This window comes from Brachyistius frenatus, unplaced genomic scaffold (assembly GCF_029030835.1).
Source record: "Brachyistius frenatus isolate BFR_SWC_R1_liver_20210118 unplaced genomic scaffold, ASM2903083v1 Contig_40, whole genome shotgun sequence".
Taxonomy (NCBI): Eukaryota; Metazoa; Chordata; class Actinopteri; family Embiotocidae; genus Brachyistius; species Brachyistius frenatus.
Window position 1 is genome coordinate 3,378,821 of NW_027210639.1, and position 21,428 is coordinate 3,400,248.

General features: G+C 42.7%; 1 protein-coding gene across 1 annotated transcript; it reads left to right on the forward strand.

Moving 5' to 3' along the window:
• Positions 1 to 16,126: 16,126 nt before the first annotated feature.
• LOC138622987 (enolase-phosphatase E1-like) lies at positions 16,127 to 20,986 on the forward strand. The gene is made up of 2 exons (XM_069702197.1): positions 16,127 to 16,513; positions 16,668 to 20,986. The coding sequence occupies exon 2, from the start codon at positions 16,703 to 16,705 to the stop codon at positions 20,654 to 20,656; it is 3,954 nt and encodes a 1,317-aa protein (XP_069558298.1). The 5' UTR covers positions 16,127 to 16,513; positions 16,668 to 16,702; the 3' UTR covers positions 20,657 to 20,986.
• The last annotated feature ends 442 nt before the right edge of the window (positions 20,987 to 21,428 follow it).

Here is a 21,428-nt window from a genome sequence, read left to right on the forward strand (position 1 = left end):
AGGTATCAGTGGTGTACTAGTAGTACTAGTATGGATGTTTTCTTAATGATACCCAGCCCTTTCCTTGAGTTTTTTGAGGCAGAAAGTGTGGATATTTTGGCCTTGTCTGCTTAAAATTTAAGTCTTGTTTTTTTTTTTTTTTTTGTATCGTGTTTACTTCAAGTGCCCCAACTTTATTTAAGTGCAGTACTACATTTCTGGAGTAATACAAGGCCCTCTTACCAGATTTCTCTACAGCTTTCAAGCCCATCTCCTGGTCTTTACTAGCAGATGGAGCATGCTTAGCACTGATTAAACTCCCTCAGCTGATAAGATGCAGTTCAACGCTCTGAACAAGTGCACTTTTTGTTAAGATCAGTTTGTCAAATTGTTGTTTCCAGCTTCCAACATTCTCAACTTTGGTGTCAGCTATTTTTTTGTTTTTGTTTTATTAAGTCATAAGTCCAGTTATGATTATATTGTACTCATTCAGGTTAATTGTTTAGATCTTGGGACACTGTGACCTCTAAACAAAGGTCAAGTGAGTCTATAATCAGCAGTCACAGACACAGGTGATACATACATGCTATGACAGATTCAGTCTTTTCCACTGACTGGATGACATCCACAGGTGACAAATGGAGTGAATAGGAGAGAGTATAATTCAGTAATGCTTCCTTGGCCCATGATGTTGTCCTTTTTACATCACTGTCTGGCAGCAGACTGTTTATCCAGGAAATGTGACCATGTGATGCTCCAGAGGATTCTGACTGCTCTCAGGATGCTTCCTCTCACATCCTGTTGTTCTGTGTTTGAGGGTTTTTGAAATTAGTTTCTCTTTGGTTTGCACATTTATTTCCAACCATAAACCATATGTGACAGAATTTAATGTCATCACATATGATGCAAATACGGTTCTTCAGGTCAAAAGGATTGGATTCTCAGTAAAGCTGAGACGATTATCCAACTATTGAAATGACAGAAAATGAATTGCCCCCAAAAATGCTAAAATACTGTGGTTACGTCATCAGCACCATCTTCAACATGAATATGTGGTGGTTTCATACAGTTGACTGTACAATTTTAAACTTTTAAACGGTCAAATAATGAATCTAAGGGTTTGTGAAAATATGTCTTTTCATATATTTACAAACATTTTTAAACCAAGTTATTTAAATAAATAAGATCATAATTCAAAGAAAAATAGTTAAAAAAAATAACGGTTTGGTCCATGTCGACTTTTATCATCTGCTGTAACATCAACTGAATAAATATTGTATTTTCGCAGAAGACTCAATATCTGGCATCTCTGTCAGCTGATGTTTTGTTTATTTTTTTATCTTGTAAAAGACATGAGCCTGTAAACTGAGCAGCAGGATGTAAATCCATTAAGTCTTAAAACCTGCCCAGTCAAAAGTTACAATCCTTATCAAAACATAGTAGTAATTTACGTTATGTAAAATATTTACTATAAACATTCACCATAAGCAGTCAGCTGTTGAAAACCATACCAGAAGTTGGACAGGTCCTATTTTAGAGTGACATATTTCCCTGACGGTCGATGTCAGAAGGTAATGATTTAACGCGGTGTTGGTTGCACGAGATACACCAGCAGGTCTGATGATTGGTAGCCAGTGCTCGTATGTTAGTCATACACACAGGAGATCGTGCTGCACAGGAGCAGGGCGACGTGGGTGGTGATCAGAGTGGGATGACCTCAGTGTAAAAGACAGTTGTCGAGCTTCAGGCTTCCATTTTAAATAGTCGCTTTGCTGACGAGGCCTGGAATACTTTTTGAGCTGAGAGAGAGAGACCGTGTTTACAGTGATATTTTACTTGCAGTGATACATGAAGTTGTCTGATCCATTAGTTTATTTAAAATATAACTATGGCAAAATGAAAGTCCTGCATATAATTAGTAATAAAGTAATAATTACGTTTTACCAGAAAAAAATTAAAAGAAGTAAAAGTGAAAAAAATATTCATGTTAGATTGCCCTAGAATTATATTACATTATGATGTGTATTATTTTAGTCTATTATTATTATTACTATTATTATTATTATTATTATTATTATTATTATTATTATTATTATTATTATTATTATTATTAGTAGTAGTAGTAGCAGTTGTAGCAGTAGTAGTAGTAGCAGCAGTAGTATTAGCAGCAGTAGTAGTAGCAGTAGTAGTAGTAGTAGTAGTTGTAGCAGTAGTAGTAGTAGCAGCAGCAGTAGTAGCAGTAGTAGTAGTAGTAGCAGTAGTAGCAGTAGTAGTAGTAGTAGTAGTAGTAGTAGTAGTAGCAGCAGTAGTAGTAGTAGTAGCAGTAGCAGTTGTATGATTGATTTTACTGTTGTAGCTGGTTGAGGAAGAACCTATTCAAACAGCTTTATATTTGGAGTAATTTATTCAGTTTTATAACTTAAAAATAAAAATAATTTGTGTATGTAAAATCTGATCCTGTGAATTACATTATAAGCATATTAAAATCCCTTTGAATGTGTCTGAGTATCAGTTGTCCTTATGTTCACTGGCTGCTTGTGTCCTGTCCCTCCAGTAGATGGAGATATTAGCCTGTAAACCTGAGTTTCTTCTCTTATTGTGCCACTCGTTTCCAGTGAAACGCTCTTCTTTAATACTCAGTGCAACAGGATCCACAACATCATGATGTTCTCTTTCTCTCATGCAAAAGTGAGGAGATAAAGCTGCCTGAAATCTGATACATGATAGTATGACTCTAGTCTTTGCCAGGCTGACTATTAAAACCCAAATGTTTCAGCATGCAGAGCAAAATTCCATCTGTTTGTTTGAAGTGTCAGAGGCCATATTCACAACTTGACGTGCACTCTTAATGCAGCACACACGGCAAATCAGTTCCTCCTGTTTAATTCTGATGATTAAAGCCTAACTGATGTGTCTATTAGAAACGTAGTGGAGCATAAATGTACCCACTGTTCTCCTCTGTAATGTAGCTTATCACAACTCTGATTATATTGTTTGTGTCTTTTTGTTTTTCAGGTGAGTGCCCCTCCTCTTCTTCTGTGGTATCTCTGTTGTCGGAGTACGGTGCGGAACATCTGAAGCTCTCAACCAATAAGTACTCTGATTAAATTAATCCAAGAGTAGCATCATGGGAATTCAATAATATGCAGGAAATGCATGTCAATATGTTTATGATGACTGACAGGAAGACTTGTGATGTTTGTTTGTGATGTTTGCTTGTGTCTCGTTTTTGGGTCTGTTTGCCTGACGGGTGAATAAAAGCTTTGTTTTTTTGGGGTGCTAGTGGAGAATAGATGGATGGACATGAGTTCAGTGATATTCTCCATGACACACTTATATCACATACTTTTTCTCCAGGGGTTTGGTTGTTTTTGTGTAAAAAACGTTGAATTACCTTTGATTTATGTGAAAGGGGCTATAAATTCAGTTTGACTTCTACGCTCAGTTTAGGACAGGTTTTATGACGACTTAACTGACTCATAACTCTCGTGAATCAGAGGGTATGGGTCGAGATCTGCCATCTGCTGAAGTACATTTGGAATGTTTTACACCCGCTTTGATCAAACCAGTGGACCGGGGCTGCAACACCTGGACGTAGCCCGGCCTCCGCAATGGAGAGGGTCACTTTATAGTAGCAGCTCAAGGTGTGTCCTGGAAAGGATGACCTGCTTGGAGGCCTCTTTAGTGAAGGAGGAGAAATGCCTTCAAATGAATGTATGGGTGTGTCATTGAAGCTTGGGTGCGGGAAAACAATGCATGCTCAGTTACTCTGAACGTCACTCATAAGGCAAAAATGCCAAGAACGTGTGTGCGTGCATTTGTGTCTGGCGGACGGAAGACAGTTTGAGCTCCACACACACACATTTTTTTCCTGATGTGATGTTTGGATGTGTCTCTCCGGTAGCTTTTGAGTAGTGCACACTGGTTCACATTTCTTTAACCTGAGGGTGAGCGATTTCTCCGATCACACCTCACATGTAAGCCATGGCAGCTCTACAAAGCGAAGTGTGATTGTTAAAGGTGACTCAGCAGGTTTGTATTTCTCTGTAAAGGGCACGCTGGTATTAAGTTAATTTGATATGCTGGTATCCATCACTCCCCTGCAGCCTTCAGCACAGTTTCTGTTTCACCACAAGAGTGTACTGTTAATACAGCGCCGTGTGCAGCGCTGTGTCCAAGCTCCACAAGTGGCCCTCACACCTCTGTCACAGTATATTAATGCATTGGTTAACCACAGTAAACCATTTAAAAGCTCATCATGTGGTTTAGTTGCACAATACTGTTCCATAAGAGGCGGCTTCATAGACATTAAATCATCTCCGAGTTGTCAGGGGAGGAAACTGACAGGCTGTTGGCTGGAGTTAGTTTAGTCCCCACATGAGCCACACACCCTCAAGGACCAACTGTTACCATACTTTAACTAACTGTTGTTGCTGTGGACCTTTTTTTTGTTGTTGTTGGTGTTAAACAAATCTATTGTATTGTTCAGTGTTAGAGCAGCTCCTCCTCCGCTGGTGTTATATTACAGTTGAGGAAGGGGAAGATGTCCCATTGTTTAGAATGTCATCCTGTCTTTAAAGGCAGGAGCTGTAGTCGTAGGTGTCTCAGTGGAAAACAGGATGTGTGTAACCAAACTAGCCCTGCTGATAAGAACGGGCAGTAAAGGAAAGGAGAAATGCCATCTCCTGCAGGAGTGAGGACAACGTGAACTGCGGGCGGGGTCGCAGCCTGCCCCTCATGATTGGTCTAGATACCAAAGCCAAAGAGAAATTGAATATTGCTGTTTATTATTGCGTCCATTGTGTTGTACTTTGAAAGTGATCACCTGAAACCAGCAGCAGTGGAGGTCTGGGTGTGGCGTGGTGACAAAACAAGAACCCTAAGGGCATTATTAGAACTTTACATAAAGGATTAATGCAAAGTAATCAAGTTGCATCTCTCACCCCACCCACTGGGCAAAGCGCTCTAGCTGCATCTGACATTATAATCTTGCTGTTAATGTTGTATAGACACAGGCACAGACATAGTGCTGTGTTTGTGACATGTGTGCCAGACTGAGTTGCTTCATTTCCTCACATCGCTGCATGAGAGAACATGTTGGGAACATTTTTAGCTCCAGAAATTACACTGCGCTGCTTTTACGCCAGACAACCAGAGCATTCCTGAAGCGGAGGTGAAAACTCCACTGGCAGTTTTGTTCTCATCACTTATGGAAGTGTTATCCTTGCAGATTTGTCTGTCGCATTCATTTCTCTCACCAGAGAATGTGTGACTGGCTTCATACCTGCTTGTTGTGCTGCAGGGGTGGAGATCTGTCTTCACCTTCCAGCGCTGGAATGACAGGATTTCAGGAAGTGAAGTGAGATGACCCGAGAGCACAATTCAAACTTCACAAGGGTGCTTTGAGTCTCTCTACTTTCCATCTTTCAGAAATACATTGAAAAAAGCAGCAGCCTGAATTTAAAAATGTCACATTGAACCCCCCCCGGCCATTATTTCCTACATGAAAGAGTTTTCACAGCCCTCTTGTGGGTGCTTCGGCACAGTGAAAGAAAGTTTTTTTTAAAGTTCCAGAGACAATAATGATGGTGAGTCACCGCCGTCTGTAACTGGACTCTAAACTGGACTCTAAAGCTGTGTCAGCTGTGTGCTCGCACACCAAGTAAGTTTACTGCAAGTCTTTCTTTTGTGAAAGGAGCAGCTCATGCAGTCACTTTTTCTCTCCGATCTGAGGAAAGAAAGAATGCAACTGATTCACTCTCCCCGGATTGGAGGGGGTTTATGGGAGTGAGGACAATAAATCACCTTTCAGTGTGTGTGTGTGTGTGTGTGTGTGTGTGTGTGTGTGTGTGTGTGTGTGTGTGTGTGTGTGTGTGTGTGTGTGTGTGTGTGTGTGTGTGTGTGTGTGTGTGTGTGTGTGTGTGTATTGTGTCTGTCAGTATTTTATTAGATGCTGATCGTCATGATGTCTGTCTAAAAATAAGCCCAGCCTCTTCAGGTTACAAGCAAATCTACACATTGTGGCAGACAATCAGGAAGGCCAGAGTACGGATCCTGTGTCGGGTTGTGTTGTTTGATAGCGGGTTGCCCATGGCAACAGCAGCAGCAGCAGCAGTAACAGCAGCCAGTTCCCCGGGATCTCAACGGACAGCACATGGTATTTGCCTAACCTGTGGGCTGTGTTGCTACAGCAACCAAAGTCCAGCAGTGCCACTCCTATATGCGGTTGGCAGACGCTGAGTCAGGCAGAAAATATTCAACAGTTTTTTTTCTTTCTTCCTTTGATTGAAAGAAAATGTGACTTTGTTGCATTGTTTGGGGACATGTTTTTCATATTCTCTCAGATGTTTCCTCTTTTGTTGGTTTTTGCTTTGTTTTGTATTTCATGAATGAGCGTCTGTGTCTCTGAGTGACACAAAGAGACCGGTTGCTGCTGGCTGGCACTGCCAGACCTGGCGCTGCCCTCGGCCATTTTATACCCTCCTCACCCACCAGACTCCAGCTCCATTTTGTCATCGCCAGCTTCCATTTAAACAGGGTTTAAAATACTCACACTCTATGTAAATATTATTTTGTGTTCATACAATACTCACATGCCCATACATACTTTGTGCAAAGAACATTTTAATGTTTTCTTATGTACATTCAAATTTAGTTGAAGCTCTGAGGAGGCCAATAGAGCAGGTAGTCAAAGTTAGTCTTGTGAGACCAAATGTGTCCCAGAACCTTACTGAACCTCGGTGCCTCGAAAACTTCATATTAGTTTTCACATTAACTCCAGAATGCTAATTTTATCCCTTTTCTGAGATCAATTCACAGGCACTGTGGGCAGGATGTATGATCAAAGTGACTAAGAAGTTTTTCAGTATATGTATAGCAGAGTCCGACTGATATTTGGGATGGGAGATTTTTATCGGCCGATAGTGGCCTATTCAGATATCGCAATATTGGCGTATATGTTGACTGATATGAAACCTTTTTTACAGAACTTAATGCTGAAATAGATGCATGGGTTGAATTAGAAATTGTTATTTTTGTGGGTTTTGTTTTTAATTTATTGTAATTTATAATTATTAGAGTCCCAGTGAAGTTTACTATTTCAGTGCACTGATATCAGTGTGGACAATAAGGACGTTTTTCCTTCTCAGTGTCGGAGGGTTTCTTCCTGCTAAAAGAGAGTTTTTCCTTCCCCCTATAGCTCGTGGGAATTGTTGAATTGTTGTGTTCCCCTCTGTGATGTTGGCAGGTTCTGTCGTAAGGACTTTACTATATTAAGCGTCCTGAGATAACTTGTGTTGTGCTTGTATGTCTATATACAGTCAATACTGTATCCCTTTATTGCCTAATACCTGTATTGGACCCCAAAAATCCAGCACCAGTCGGGTCTAATCCTAACATATAGTTCTGCAGGGATCATGAGAACAAATCATTTTAGGATTCAGAGTGTGTGTTTGAATACTTAGTCCTTTGCTGAAAATCTTCACTCAGTTTCAGTACCTTGTCATGTATGTCGAGCCCTATTTAATCGAAAATGAAGGAAGAGTTCAGAGTATAATTGTATCATACCCATCAAATTTTATTAAAAAGCAGGATTCTGTTTTGACAGGTTGAGCAGCTCGCAGATTAGTCTGAACAAAATGATGTTGCAGCGTAATCCTGCTCAGCTCCATCTCAATGTCTTTATTTTACCTTGCAGGATTAACAGCAACCACTGGAAACAAGCCAGAACTAATAAAGACCTAAAATTGTTAGTGGTTCTCTGCTGTGATCTCCCACGTCTTGAATTACTGTTCAACCAGTCGGTTGTCTGCAGGTTGAGAGATAATTTACCTTGCAGCACTACATGGTTGGACTGTTTCCTCCTTTGGTTTGCTACTATCTGAATCCAGTCCTAAGATTAACTCTCTGCTTTTTAACAATTTACAAAAGGCTCAATTGCTCCCCATAAACCAAAGAATAAGTAAGCAGGAGACACAGACTGAGTTGCTGTTGGGTGTATTTTGGGTGCCTCGGTGTTGCTTTTTGTAGACTGACTTTTTTTTTGTTTTCTGTTCTTCTCTGTGAACTTTCCTTGTCCTATGTTTTATTTTTTTCCTTTGTCCACCGTTCATCTTAATCTCTGGAGCTGTAATTTGCTTGGTGTCTTAAACAAGGCGTCCAGTGTGTATCTGGAATAAAGCGTGGGTTGCTTTTCAGATGTATGTGACATGGGGCCGGGTATCCAGGGCAGCAGAGAGGGATGTGTCCAGCTTGGCTTGGCCCTCAGATTTATGGTGTAGATGTTCCACTGCATCTACGGGACACAGATGAAAAGATTCCCTTGTTCTTTTCTTTTTTTTTCTTTTCTCACCAACACCCTCCCTACCCCGAAGGTTCCCCTCCACTCCCATTCCTTCTATTTTTTAGCCCCATCTTGCGTGCCATGTTGATCCGCTGGACGGCCAGTGGGTCTCATCAGGGTGAAAAGGAGTAGCAGCAGTGTGGTTGTGACTGTGGCGCAAGCAGAAAGAAACTGTTTTGTTGGAGGCCTTTGTCTAATATCTCAGATCAAAGCGGTATGGAGAGAGGAGATCCTCTTGGAGATCGGTTCTGGCTCAGCCCGAAAAAAGGTAAGTGCTTAGAATATACAGCACAGGAATCTGAGGACGGCGGCAGCAAGGGAGTGATTGTTGGCATTGGTCAGATGAAAGCCTATGTCACAAAGAGGTGTGGCCACGAGCAGGCAACAAGTCATTTTTCACGTTTTGGAATGGGAATGGACTCATCTTGGACAACACTTAAGCTCCTAAATGGTGTAACACATCTCCTGCATGCTGATTCTGATCCTTGGCTGCCGTTTTTGCTGAGCTGGCATACGACTCTCACAGGAGAAGCAAACAAAAGAGTCGAGATCTGGTTCAAATTTTCTGTCCAGATCTCACTGCTGGAACTTGTTTACAGTACAAAGCAGTTTTTGTAGTCGCTGGCTGTTTGCAGAATTCACCACCACAGTCTGATTTTGATTACTTTTTCCGTCAGAATAAGTGCTTCATGTCCAATATTCTGCTGGAGGAAATGGTAACTCTTCCACAAAAGTGCTGGATAATAGTAGCGAATATGTGCTCTGCATCAGTTATACTGCTTCTGCTTTGAGTCTGGCCCCATTTACCCTCTCCTGGGAGGGCTGCTGTCCAAGTTGGAGAGGCTGCAGGGGGCGTTGTAAGGTCGGACACACCGGGATGCCTCCACCAACACGACAGGCAGCTTCTTACAGAGGCAGTAAGCGAGAATGAAAGAGACTTGGCAAACGTTTTGGGTGCTCCTGCTTATTTTTGGTTGGTGAGGGGAGACATAATCTGTGACTTCATTTCTTTCCACTCTGGAAAAGGAAAAGTCAGTGTGATCTGTGACTCGTGGAGCCGAGAACCCAAGCAGGGCCTGTCATTTTTGCCTCAAGCACACATCACTTTATAGATTTTCCATGTGCATTTATGCGCCGATTGGTAACATGAAAGCCAAGTGCTGGCTTTTCGTACTGCACTCACACAATAGTCTATTCTATTCGTGACGTCACTGCCGTTTTTTATTGCTGAAGCTTTAGCTTTCCCTGAAAATGCCTCTGTGCTAAAGTCTTCTTTCACTTTTACACAGTTACACAGACTTGTTGTCTTGCTCCATAGTTGCTTTTAACAAGCCTTATATAACTCCAAAGATATTTATGAGGCAAGACAAGTTTAGGTTGGCAAAGCAACAAGAACAGCTCCCATAGTGTCTTGATTGATTTCAGAACATGACTTTGTCTATTGTTCTTGCCCCTCAGCTCTGAGCAGAGCAAAGATTTCCCCTCCTTCTACTGTAATTCTCCCCCTACTTTTATCTCAGTTATGTGAGAGCAGTTGATTATTTATTTTTGCACCAGTGAGGAATGCCGAAGACACCTCTCGCTCTCTCCTTCCATGCTCACCAGCTCCGAACACACAGTGCTTCTTTGTCCGCAGCCATGCTGCGGTTTACGTACGTCTGTGGGTTTGTGTTTGGTTGTACAGTTTACAATTTACAATTTACAGTCTTGGGTTTTTCTCGTAGTAATCCCTCAAAGTGTCTCTGGTCCCTTTGGCTATGCACGGTACACATACGCTTACAGTAGGTCATCAATAATTAACCGCACAAGATCATCCCAGAGTTGACAGAGACCAGTCACCACCAGAGGTTAATCCTTCTAACTTCACCCTTCTTGCATTTCAAAGACAAGAAAACTGTGCCAGTTTGAGCGCTAATTGATAATGTTGTTCATGCTGACCAATACAGATATCAGTCAAGGTTGGCGTGATGGTCGTGTGATGTTGGGATTAAGACTTCATATGCTGTCAGTCGGCTTCTTACAACAGTCAAGTCGGATTTATATATAGAGTGCATGACATCCTCTATCTTTGGTCACTTAATATGGATATCGTGAGAAACTATGAAACAATTAGGCTTGCTGTTTTTTTTTTTTTTTTTAACCCGCCACCACATTTGAGAATCAACTGGCGTGCTAGCAGCTCTGTTAGAGCCACGTCAGACCAGAGATTTGTGGAGACATTATTTGAAACTTCTCGCAACTGGCCCTTCTTATACTTCCTAGTTCGCACCAAAGCAACTAGATGGTGTAACATCTCCACAGCGACTGTCTGTACTTCTGTTTTAACTACCAGCATAGCTTCATATAATCTGTAGCATTTTAAAACATGACTGAAAACAGTGATAGTGAGTTACTTGCAACAGTTGCATTTTTAGTGCCGATGAAATGGTGAAAAAAAAAGAAAAGAGATGGTCAAGAAGTTGGTACCGAAATACCCAGGAGGCTTGGCTCCTGGGTATGCTGTCAACTTCAGACCGGAGATCTCCCCTATTTTGTCAATTTCTTGTTTTATTTTTCAGTAGCAGCTTTGTTGTTTCAAGAAGTTGATGTCTCCTCTAATAAGCAGAAACAACACAAGCAACTGTGCCTTATGGCCCAAAAATGCCCATTTACGACTTGATAAGCAGAGTTGTAGGTGAAGTTGTCAGTAGGCTCGAGTCGAGCTGAGAAAGACCAGTGCACACTTCTGCAACTTTCCCCTGCAACCTTTGAAAACAGTTTGGACTTCGGTGTTCATCTTCGATCTAAACTGAGCTGTACTTGTACTGAGCTAATTGCAACATTCAGCATGCTAATGTCCTCACAATGACAACGCCGGCATGCTGACTTTTAGCAAGTATAATGTTCGCCGTGTTAATTTAGCGGGTTCGCATGCTAACATTTACTAATCTCAGCTAAACACAGACTACATCTGAGACTGATGGGAACGCCATTACTACGTCCGGGTTTCGCCACTGAATTCCCGTTTCAATTCAGTTCTGAACCTCAAGGTCCTTTTGAGATATTTCAGTTCCAATACCAATTTTGCTTGGATATGAAAGAGAATCTCTTTATCCTCTAACTCGGCGGTGATGCCCAGGCAGCGTACTGTATGAAGCATGTCATCTCTTCAGGTTACCTTTAAGGTGGGAGGAGCTTTTAGTGGGTGGACAGTTTGATTTACATGGAAATCATTTCTCTGTATCACGAAACAAATGTTTGGACCGTTGACATGCTGCAGTTTGCCTGAAAGCGAAACCGCTTGTAAAACACGGTTATGTGTGTGCATTATTAAAACTCTTAATGTTTACATTAAGAGTAGCCTCCGAAGCAGTTACATTAATAAACTTCATTCGACAAGCATCTACGGTTGAAGGCCATCGAGTGTAAAAGGCACATATTCAAAGATTCTATGAATCATATTGTTCAAGTAAAGATCGTTTTGAACCAGAATTTTTTTTTTTTTTTTATTTTTTAAATCCAGCCCTAGTCATTACTTTGGAAATGTTTAGTCTTGAACTAAAAACAATTTTTTGCAAATAATATTTTGACCTGATAATGGTGCTAGATGAAAGAAACTTTATTACAGTTTCTCCTGAGGAGCACATGTGTGTCTGCCTGGGATATTTTACTTTAAATACATCAACCTCATGGTGGCGCTATTGAATATTCAGGGAATCATCCTCTGGACGCCTTGGGTGATCTTTTTTCAAATACATGCATAGCAATTCATTTTATATTTTTCAAAAGGATTTACATTTAAATGTCTTCAGAGGCCACGGGCAAACTTACGGCACCAGAGAAAAAGACGATGCATGACCTAAGTCAGTAGGCTTCTTCCCCAGGGGATCATGAATGTTTTAACAAAATTGTTCTAATTGTTGTAGAGATGTTTCTGCTTCGACCAAATCTATAAAACGATAAACTTACATACTTAATTTCACCAATCAAATTTAGATTTAATTATTTACTTTAGAATTTGGATAACTATTACTAGAATTTACCTTGAATACTAGGCAAGCCTATTAATACCTTGCTAATAACCCAAACCTCCATATAAAGCTGTTTACAACAATCTCTAACTTTAGCAGATTCCCGGGTCAGGTGGTTGCACTCCAACATGCACCGGTTGTGTCAGAGGGCACAGCTGTCTCCGACTGTGGGGTCACTCGCCTGACCATAAGCAGCCAAGAGACAAGCTCCACAAATAAAAATAGGCTTTTCGTTGTGATAAAAACAGAGCTCTCGTGCATTGCGGAGTGATTCGTCACTACTACAGAAGTGCAAATCATGATTTTGAGGTAGACTGAAGGCATAAGTTTTCTTGGTGCCTTTGTACTTTTTACGTTTTAAAACGTTTAGGGCAACATTGTCGGCTAGAAAGCTTCAGTACTTTCTTACTAAAGCCATAGAGACTTGAAGTATTTTGGTGTTCTGGTTTTATAGCCAGCTGCAAAATTACTCTAAATCTTGATAACCTTATAGTTGTTTATCACTCCTTATACCATATTTTGTCATTTATTAAGGAGGATACATCCTTTTAAAAAGCTTAGACATTTGTTCTTTGTAGTTTGACGCGTGGTTGATTTCAATAACTTCTAATGTAACCACATACTGTACATCGGTGGGTAAGAAAGGGCCTGCTTGACCTTTGCTTTCCCTGGCAGTGGATAGAGTGGCTTGGATCTCATATCAGGAAGAAGGGCACGTGTGAAGCAATAGAGCCATGAGCAGCGGGCCATCTGCCAGCCACCATCAGCTGGTGCCGACAAGTCTATTCTGGGACCGGTGGAGGTCTGAAGCGTAGCCGCAGAAGCGGACTCATATCCAGGAAACTATTCAGATACTCTTCCCCAAAAGTTGTGTTACTCCTTTATCCGTTTCAGCCAATCACATCACCGCCCCATGTCTGGCTGGCCTTCTGTTGCAATGTTTGTTTATAGTCTGAATACAATTAGATTGCATTATAGTGAGCATGCTTCTCAGATCATTAATGAAGTTGCTAATGCTACCTGAACCTCGCAGCCCACAGAGTGAAAAGCAGCAGCAGCAACACAGCCAGGGTTGGCAGGGCTTGACGATACAGTATTTCTTTTGAAGCGGGCATATTTCATATTTGGATGGCTGAAGGGACTTGGCCCGAGGCCAGGATAAGGGTCACTGTTGGAAATGTAAAGTTCACTGAACACTTTGTGCATAAACAGTGCATAAAATCAGACTGATATGCGGCTCAGAGAGTGAGGCACCATTCATGGTGATACCCACTGCCCCAAAATGAGAACATGTAGCTGTGACACATCACTGGTGCTGATTTTCACTGTTTTCACTGTATTTGTTTTCTTTTAATTTGATTAAGTGTTATTTCAAGGAACCTATTAACTGCCAAGTCGTCATTGAACGGTGGACCACAAAATACCAAATGGGCTGAGTAATGAAGTGCCTCAGAGTCAACTTAATGTGATGTAAACGTTCACTTATGCCCATGTGTTACAATCGCCGCAGTCATTCCCCTTCGAGTTTTCATCCTCATTGTGATCTGTTTTGTGGTATACAAATTCCGATATGTGGTTTGCAGCCTGGGATTGACTCTGCTGTTACAAGCCTAAGTGATTGATTGGTGCTCGTTCTTAGTGACTTCAATTTATCAGTTAGATGAAGTGCAACTCTTTTAAATTGTTTGAGGTACTAGTTAAAATACCCTGGGGACTAGACCAGGTGAAGATTGCTTTGTAGAAACAATTTAATCAATAGGTTTGTCAGGCTTTATTATTCATTACTTTTTTCTTTAGGGAATTAGCAGAAAGGTTGACCTTTGTCAGTCTCTTCTGCTTGTATTTGTTTTATAATTTGAGTAGCACCCAATTTGCCCTGTTTCCACTTTTAGATCCCTTCTTTTATTTGTGTTCAAACTGATATAATAAATATCATCTGGTTTCATGCTGCTTCCCTTTCACTAGAACGAGTTAGGGTCGTAACACCAGGTCTGTGGATTCACACATGCACCTACATACGCTTCACTTTCAGGGAAACTGCAGCATGTCAATGATAATACATCTGTTTCGTAATACAGAGGAATGCCTTTCTTGTACAGTCAACCTGAAAATTCCTTTGTTCATCCACTGAAAGCTCCTCCCAGCCGCCTAAATTACTGACTCTGCATACACCTTAAAGGAAACATGAAGGGACGACTTGTCTTACAGCATAACTGCTGTAGGCGGAGTAGACGGCCATGGCCCAGGGCATGTCCTCCAAGTCTGACTAGATGTCAGACAACTATGTTGATTGGGGGAAATCCTTTGTTTTCACGACAGCATTAATAAAGACGTTTGTTAAGTTCACAGCAGGGCTGCTAAAAACTGAAAATAACTAAATTAATATCTGCTTTGTTTTAATACATTCGTATTTATTTTTTGTCTGGTTCTAAGCATATCAACTATGATCTTTGATTCGCTTGATTGCTAATGATAGTTTGACAGAGTGCTAACAGTTTGCTTCTGTTAACAGTGCCTTTGCAAACAGTGCTGTGATACATGGCAGCATGGTCCAGCTGTCCCAGTACGCTATTTATGGCGTACTTCCCCTGAAAGCAGATATGTGGCTGAGTCAGAACTGGCTTACTTCATTTTACTGTTGCCATGGCAAATACAATGAAAACAGTTTTTTTTTCTGCCTGTGTTTGGATGTGTACGAGTGTGTGCGGTTTCAAACACCAGGGGGAATGCGTCATTTCTCTGCTGCCCATTCACCCCCACTATAATTTCACAACCAGATCCCTGTGTGTTTGAGAACAGCGCTGTCTGCTTACTCTGCTCTGGGATGAGTGAACATGTGCTCTTCAGCTCTAGCCAGCGATTGTCAGTTTTCCCGTCCAGTCCGGCTTTCACTGGACACCGGCCATGGAAGAACACTTTCTCTGACACTGAGACGAACAGGGGACAGATGTACAGGAGAGAGACGTGATCTAGGGATAGAAATCTGATATCATGTTCCTGGGAGCACTGGAAAGGTTACCTATAATGCACAGTTCTTTATATAGTTGTGCAAGAGAGATTCTTGTTTCCCAGCTAGCAGCCCTAATGTTAGCCGCCTGAGGCAGCAGTACAACTTTAGGGTGATTTTGCAGCCTGTTGCGTCACTTTAATGAGCTGCAATAGGAAACAGTGATTACTCTATGCAGCCTCCTTCACTCGGCGGCTGGGAGACCCTTCAAACAAACACAGATATGAATAGAATGTATGTCAGTTCTGTTACATTAAATAGGCATGGGCCATATCAGACTACCAGTGTGTTGTTACACTTTTGTCTATAAAAAGCTTTGTTACAGTAAACGTCTCCACCTTTTTAGGATGACCAAAATACATCGTGGTGATTTATGTATTTTCTCTTCAAATGTCACCAGCCTTTACTTACATTTAAAGACTGTGTGACCTGCTATTTAAAAACCACCCCCTGTGTGTAGAGTAAAAGCTCCTCAGTGATATCTGATCAGGAGGTGTATAAAACTAGAGATGTTATACTCGATTACCAACATAGATGCCCAGCTTGTTGTCACAGGACAGGATAGATGTATGGCAAATGGTCGTCTCTCTTTCTTAATAACTAATCTCTGTTTAGAGCAGCCCATTCATTGGACAAGTGTGTATGACATGCCAGAGGGTGTGTGTGTGTGTGTTTAGAGATGTGTATTCGTACGTTGTGTAGGAGGCGTGTTCTTTGGTGTGTGGGCGGGTGTATCCGTAAAAGTGACAGCACTGCACAACATGTGCCTAAACACACTTCACAGGTGTGTGTTGCTGTATTCATTTGACTTTGCTCTTTCTTTATTTCAGTCAGGTTATTGGAGACAGTTTTTTTTCTTCTTCCTACTTCCTCATGCACTGTTTACTTTAGTGAGAATTATTTTCCATGCCAGTTTTTTCCTAAGAAAAAGAGAGCGAAGGTAGGAGGAGCCCGACTGAGAAGTGTGCCTCACTCTCTCTCTCGCTCTCTCTCTCACACTCCCTCACACACGCTGCCTCTCTTCTATTCTGTCATTGCCATCTCGGCCGAACGGAGACCGTTCTTTCCCAGCCACCCTACATGTAGGGGGGGACAGGACACTTTTCACTTGAAGTTACTGAGGAATATTAATTTTCTTCACGACAACTAAAGGATCACCAAGAAGAGGAAGAGACAGTAAGAAAAAATATTACCAGGCTTTGTTCTTACATTTTTTTTCTAATTGAATTGAGAAGCACATGACAGCCGGTTTGGCCACTGGATTCTTTCCCATAACGAGACGAGACGTGAGGTGCGCTGATTTCTCTTTGTTTGATGTTGCCTATTTTAGTTTTACCTTGAGGGAGTTTACTGACGTAAAGCACAATGGTTGCTGGAATGCTGATGCCCCTGAGGGACCTAAGGGCCATCTACGAGGTCCTGTTTCGAGATGGTGTCATGGTGGCCAAGAAGGACAAGAGGCCTCAGATCAAGCACCCTGAAGTACAAAGTGTTAGCAACCTCCAAGTAATCCGTGCCATGGGGTCTCTTAAATCCCGGGGCTACGTGAAGGAAACATTCGCTTGGAGACATTTCTACTGGTACCTAACCAATGATGGCATTGTTTACCTGCGTGACTACCTCCGCCTGCCTGCTGAGATTGTTCCTGCCTCTCTGCAGAGGATTAGGAAGCCAACAGCCACTCTGGCCGTTGCCCACCGGGCTGCACGGGTCCAATCTGTAGAAGGTCCTACCTCTTACGTTCCCAAGCCAGGACACAGGGGTGAGGCAGAAAGCCAACAGGCACTCGTGGAGCGCCAAGGCTACCGCCATAAGATGACTGGTCCTGGAGAAAGAGAGAACTACTCTGATAGGACCCCCAGGTTCAGGGGTCGTCCGCTGACCGCAGAACCAGTCAGGCAAAAAGCATCATGGGAAGTGGAGGATCAGCCTCCTTTCAGGAAGGGCACCAGCTTCAGAAGTGAAGTAACGATGATGGAGGAGAACAGGGTGAAAAGAGTCACTCGTCAGGAGGCCGATGTGAGCTTTGAGAAGCCGGTAACATCTTCACAAGAGAGGAGAGTGTTGGAGGTCCAAAAGGAGAAGGTGTCTAGTCCTGAGCCTGCTCAGACAGCAGCTTTGAAACAGGATGTGTCACAGACCCCTCTGTCATCCTCCAAAACAGCCCTACCATTAGCTGTGGCAGCTGTGGCTGCTGTGGCTGCAGCTACAGGTGCTGCAACATCAAAGATCCCAGCTAAACCCTCTACTCCTGAAAAAAATAGAGAAATAAGGAATAAAGAGAAGCCTCAGACCACTGAGGAAAAAGTTTTAATGAAGTCTAGTGAATTGATCACAAGCAAATCAACTATCACAATGCATCCTGATATTGAAGTTAAAGAAGAGAAAACAAAAAAGGTTATTGTGAATCCAATTAAATCTGCAGAGGTCAATGCTACAGGTAAAACAAGAAATGATAAAGTGAAGCCCAAACCAGTTTCTGCAATGGAATCTGCTCAGGAAACCTCCAAAGTTCGTACCGATACTGCCACCGCCAACACTCTCAGTAAAGGTGTCAAGGAAGAGAAGATTACAAAGCTGATTGTAGATACAATTAAATCTGCAGAAGTCAATGCTTCAGCTAAAGTAGTAAATAAAAAAGGAAAGCCCGAACCAGTTGCTGCAATGAAATCTGCTCAGGAAACCTCCAAAGTCTTAACTGACACTATAACCACCAACACTGTCATCACAAACTCTGTTGGCAAAGAAGTCCAGGAAGAGAAGGTGAAAAAGGTGATTTTGGATCCAATTAAATCTGCAGAGGTCAAGATTACAGCTGGAACAGCAACAGATAAAGTTATAACAGTGGAATCTGTTCAGGAAACCTCCAAGGTTCTTACCGTCACTGCCACCACCAAGACTGTCATCACAGAGGTCAAGACTACAGCAGACATGGCAACTGAAGAAGTGAGGTCTCAAGCAGTTATACCTATGGTATCTGCTCAGGTAACCTCCAAGGTCCTTGCTAGCACTGCCACCCCTGACATCACAAAAACGGAGGGCAAGCTTAAGAAAGTAAAGGTTAATGAGGGATCAATTAAACCCACTGAAGTGAAGACCCAAGCTCCAGTTCAACTTAGAATAGATTCTGATACCGCAGAGACCACCAAACCCAAACCAGACAGCACAAGCAAAGCTGTGGAGTCCACTAATGCAGCAGACGAAATATCCAAAGTTAAAGTGACTCAGGAACCCATTATTGCTAAAGTGACATCAGTGAATCGCTCAGCAAAACCTAAAATGGATGAAGCAACCCTGAAAATGACTACAGAAACTGAGTCTTCAGTTAAAACTACCATTATTACAACGACTCGCTCAGCACCTCAGACCAGTGCTGAAGATGCACAGCCGGTCACAGAGAAAGCTGCAGCAACCGAGGTGATTACAGAGCAGCAGAAAGCAGACGTAAAGGGGATTCCTCATGTCACGAAAGATGAAACGGTACTGACAGAAGAGGCCCCTAAAGTTTCAGGGCAGGGCCCCACAATAACCACAATAAAGCAAGAAGACTCATCTCAACCTGCTCAAAATGCTGTTGTCACAGAGGTGGTTAAAGAGACCAGACAAGTGGTTGAGGGAAGCTCAAAATCAAAAAGAAAGAAAAAGAAATCTCCAGCTGAGATATCAAAGAGTACCAATGGCGAGGAAACACCTGAATCAAAGATGGAGCAGGAAAAGAGTTCTAAAGACAAGTCCCCAGAGAAGGTGGCAGAAAATACCCCGGCAGTTATTACCTCGGAGCCTTTAACTGTGACAGTCGGGGAAAAAAAGGCTGAGAGTGCATCAGATATTGATATGGAGCTAATAAAAGAAGTCCCTAAACAAACTGATAGGAAGCCAAAGCAGGAGGTATTTAAACAAACTATTTCAGAAGAAGCCTCACCTCCATTAGTTCAGATCCCTGCAGTGCCCCTAGTGGATGCCCAAGTAAAAGAGAAGGTTGAGGAAAGCAATGTTAGCACGATCAGACAGGGACCATTATGCCCCAAAGGCGAGTTAAATGCTACGTTGCCCCACGTGGAGCCGGTGAAAACTGAGGAAACAACTGTCACCGAGGTGGAAACAGTGACGATGCAGAAAATAAGTCAAGTGGAACTCCTGAGAGAGACCGCCAACCCTGAACATAAGACCACTGCGCCCCTGTCAGACTCTCAGAAATCCACATTTGAGACTAAATCCCTTATAAGTATGGGGAAGGCAGAGGAGCCTTCAAAGGGAAAGAAGAAAGGGAAAGGGAAAAAGCAGGCTAAGGCACTAGAATCAGAGTCTTCCAGCACAAAGCCTGTTCTATTGCCTGAAGCGGAAGCGTTGGCGTCCACTGACAGGACATCAATGCCCCAGGCCACAGTTACAGACAGCCCTATCACGGCCTCTGAACTGACAGAAACCAACGTTTCTCCAAAGATGACTCCTGAAAGAATGTGCAGCGAGGAAGTCGGGCAGGCAGCAGCTGTGCTCTCTGAGGCCCCGGCAGACAAAAGGGAGGTGGAGCTAGCACTGCCCTGTGCAGAAAAAATCAAGCGGGAGGTTCCGAAAACAGAAACATCCTCCACTGCGAGGGAACCACCCGCAGCCGGAGAATTAGCGTCAGCAGCACCAGCAGCAACAGCAGAGGCAGCTGTAGCTCAGGCTCAGGCCAGCCCCCTCGTCAAGCAAGAGGAGCCTCCCAAAGTTGCACAACATTTGGCCACTCAGGCAGCAGAGTGCAGCGCAGAGGAGAGGCTCTCTGTTTCTGAGGCCTTAAAGCGGGAGGAAGAGAAGAAGAGGGACTCGAAGGAGGACACACCCTCTGTTACTGCCACGCCCGCAGGCCAGCCTGACCAACCTCACCTGGGGGACAACTGTGAGACCAAAAGACCTGACACAGACGAGGCCACCATGAGGAAGAAAATTGTAGTGGTGGAGGAGATAGTTGAGGTGAAGCAGGTTTTTGGTCCTCAGGTGGCTGGGGAGCAGTCACCTCCTCCACCTGTACAAGCCGAGGAGGAAGGAGAGGAACTGGACCTGGATGTTCTGGAGGCAATCGCCATAGAGCGAGCGCTCTTGTCAGGGGCGGCGGGTGCCTCACCTGACGCCGACTGGGACCACTCACTGGAGGAGCCGGAGGAGAAGACGTGGCCTAACTTCGTTGAAGGTTTGTTTGAATGCATGCCAGTTAACCAACTTCCTGCCTTGTCCTGGTCGCCCTCTTCATGTGATGTAATAGCTGGTGCATCCAGATTCCCACCTATGCTTGAAGTGTGGGAGGTCTTAGGTGGGACACCGTTCACATGTACTTAAAGGATTTCATACCCTGAATTCCTATTCTGTAATTGTCTCTAACTTCTCTTCCAAAGTAGTATTTGAGGTGGTTTGATTACAGTTTATGGCTTAAAGTTACATATTACTGAGCTGAGACTGTTTTGTGATGCGGACCAGAGGCAGTCTGTCTTTAGGAATAATCTCATCGAGATGGTGAGAAGAGAGCGTTAAGATGTGGCTGTGATTTAATTATCTGTGTGTTTAAATAGAAGAAGTATCAGCAACGCTGTTGTAACACACCCTATAGTGTGTTCATGCCACTGTCACATTTCACACGGGCATTAAGACAGAGATTCCGATTCCAAACATGATGACAGGTGAAAATTACATTTAAAAAAAACATACAAACTTTTTTTTTTAAGTATAAAACTTTTACTTTTACTGTTGCAAACTTTTTACACGTATCAGTAGTATTTATATTTCTATTAAACCTCAAACAATCGCATATTCTTTTAGGGTGGGGAATTCCAGTTGTGATGAGTAATAAGTTAAACTGTGCACACTGTTGCTGAGAAAACGGTAATCTCTGGAGCCATTTCTGAGCAGGATCATGCAGACCTGGTGTCATTCCAACAAGGTGGGGCTGTTTGGTGAGGGTCAGCCACGCCTGATCCCAGTTGTGTGTGAGTTAAAGTCAGATTGACTGAGAGAGAGGGAGGTATCTTGCTTCTGGGAGCCTTTCTCCTCATTGCTCCGGTAAAACTGTGTTCTTGGAACTGGTTTTATGTTCTGCAGATATTTTCTTGCTTCT

Bases quoted from the DNA above. Each gene is read 5' to 3' on its own strand.
- LOC138622987 (XM_069702197.1), top strand. From the start codon at position 16,703: ATGGTTGCTGGAATGCTGATGCCCCTGAGGGACCTAAGGGCCATCTAC.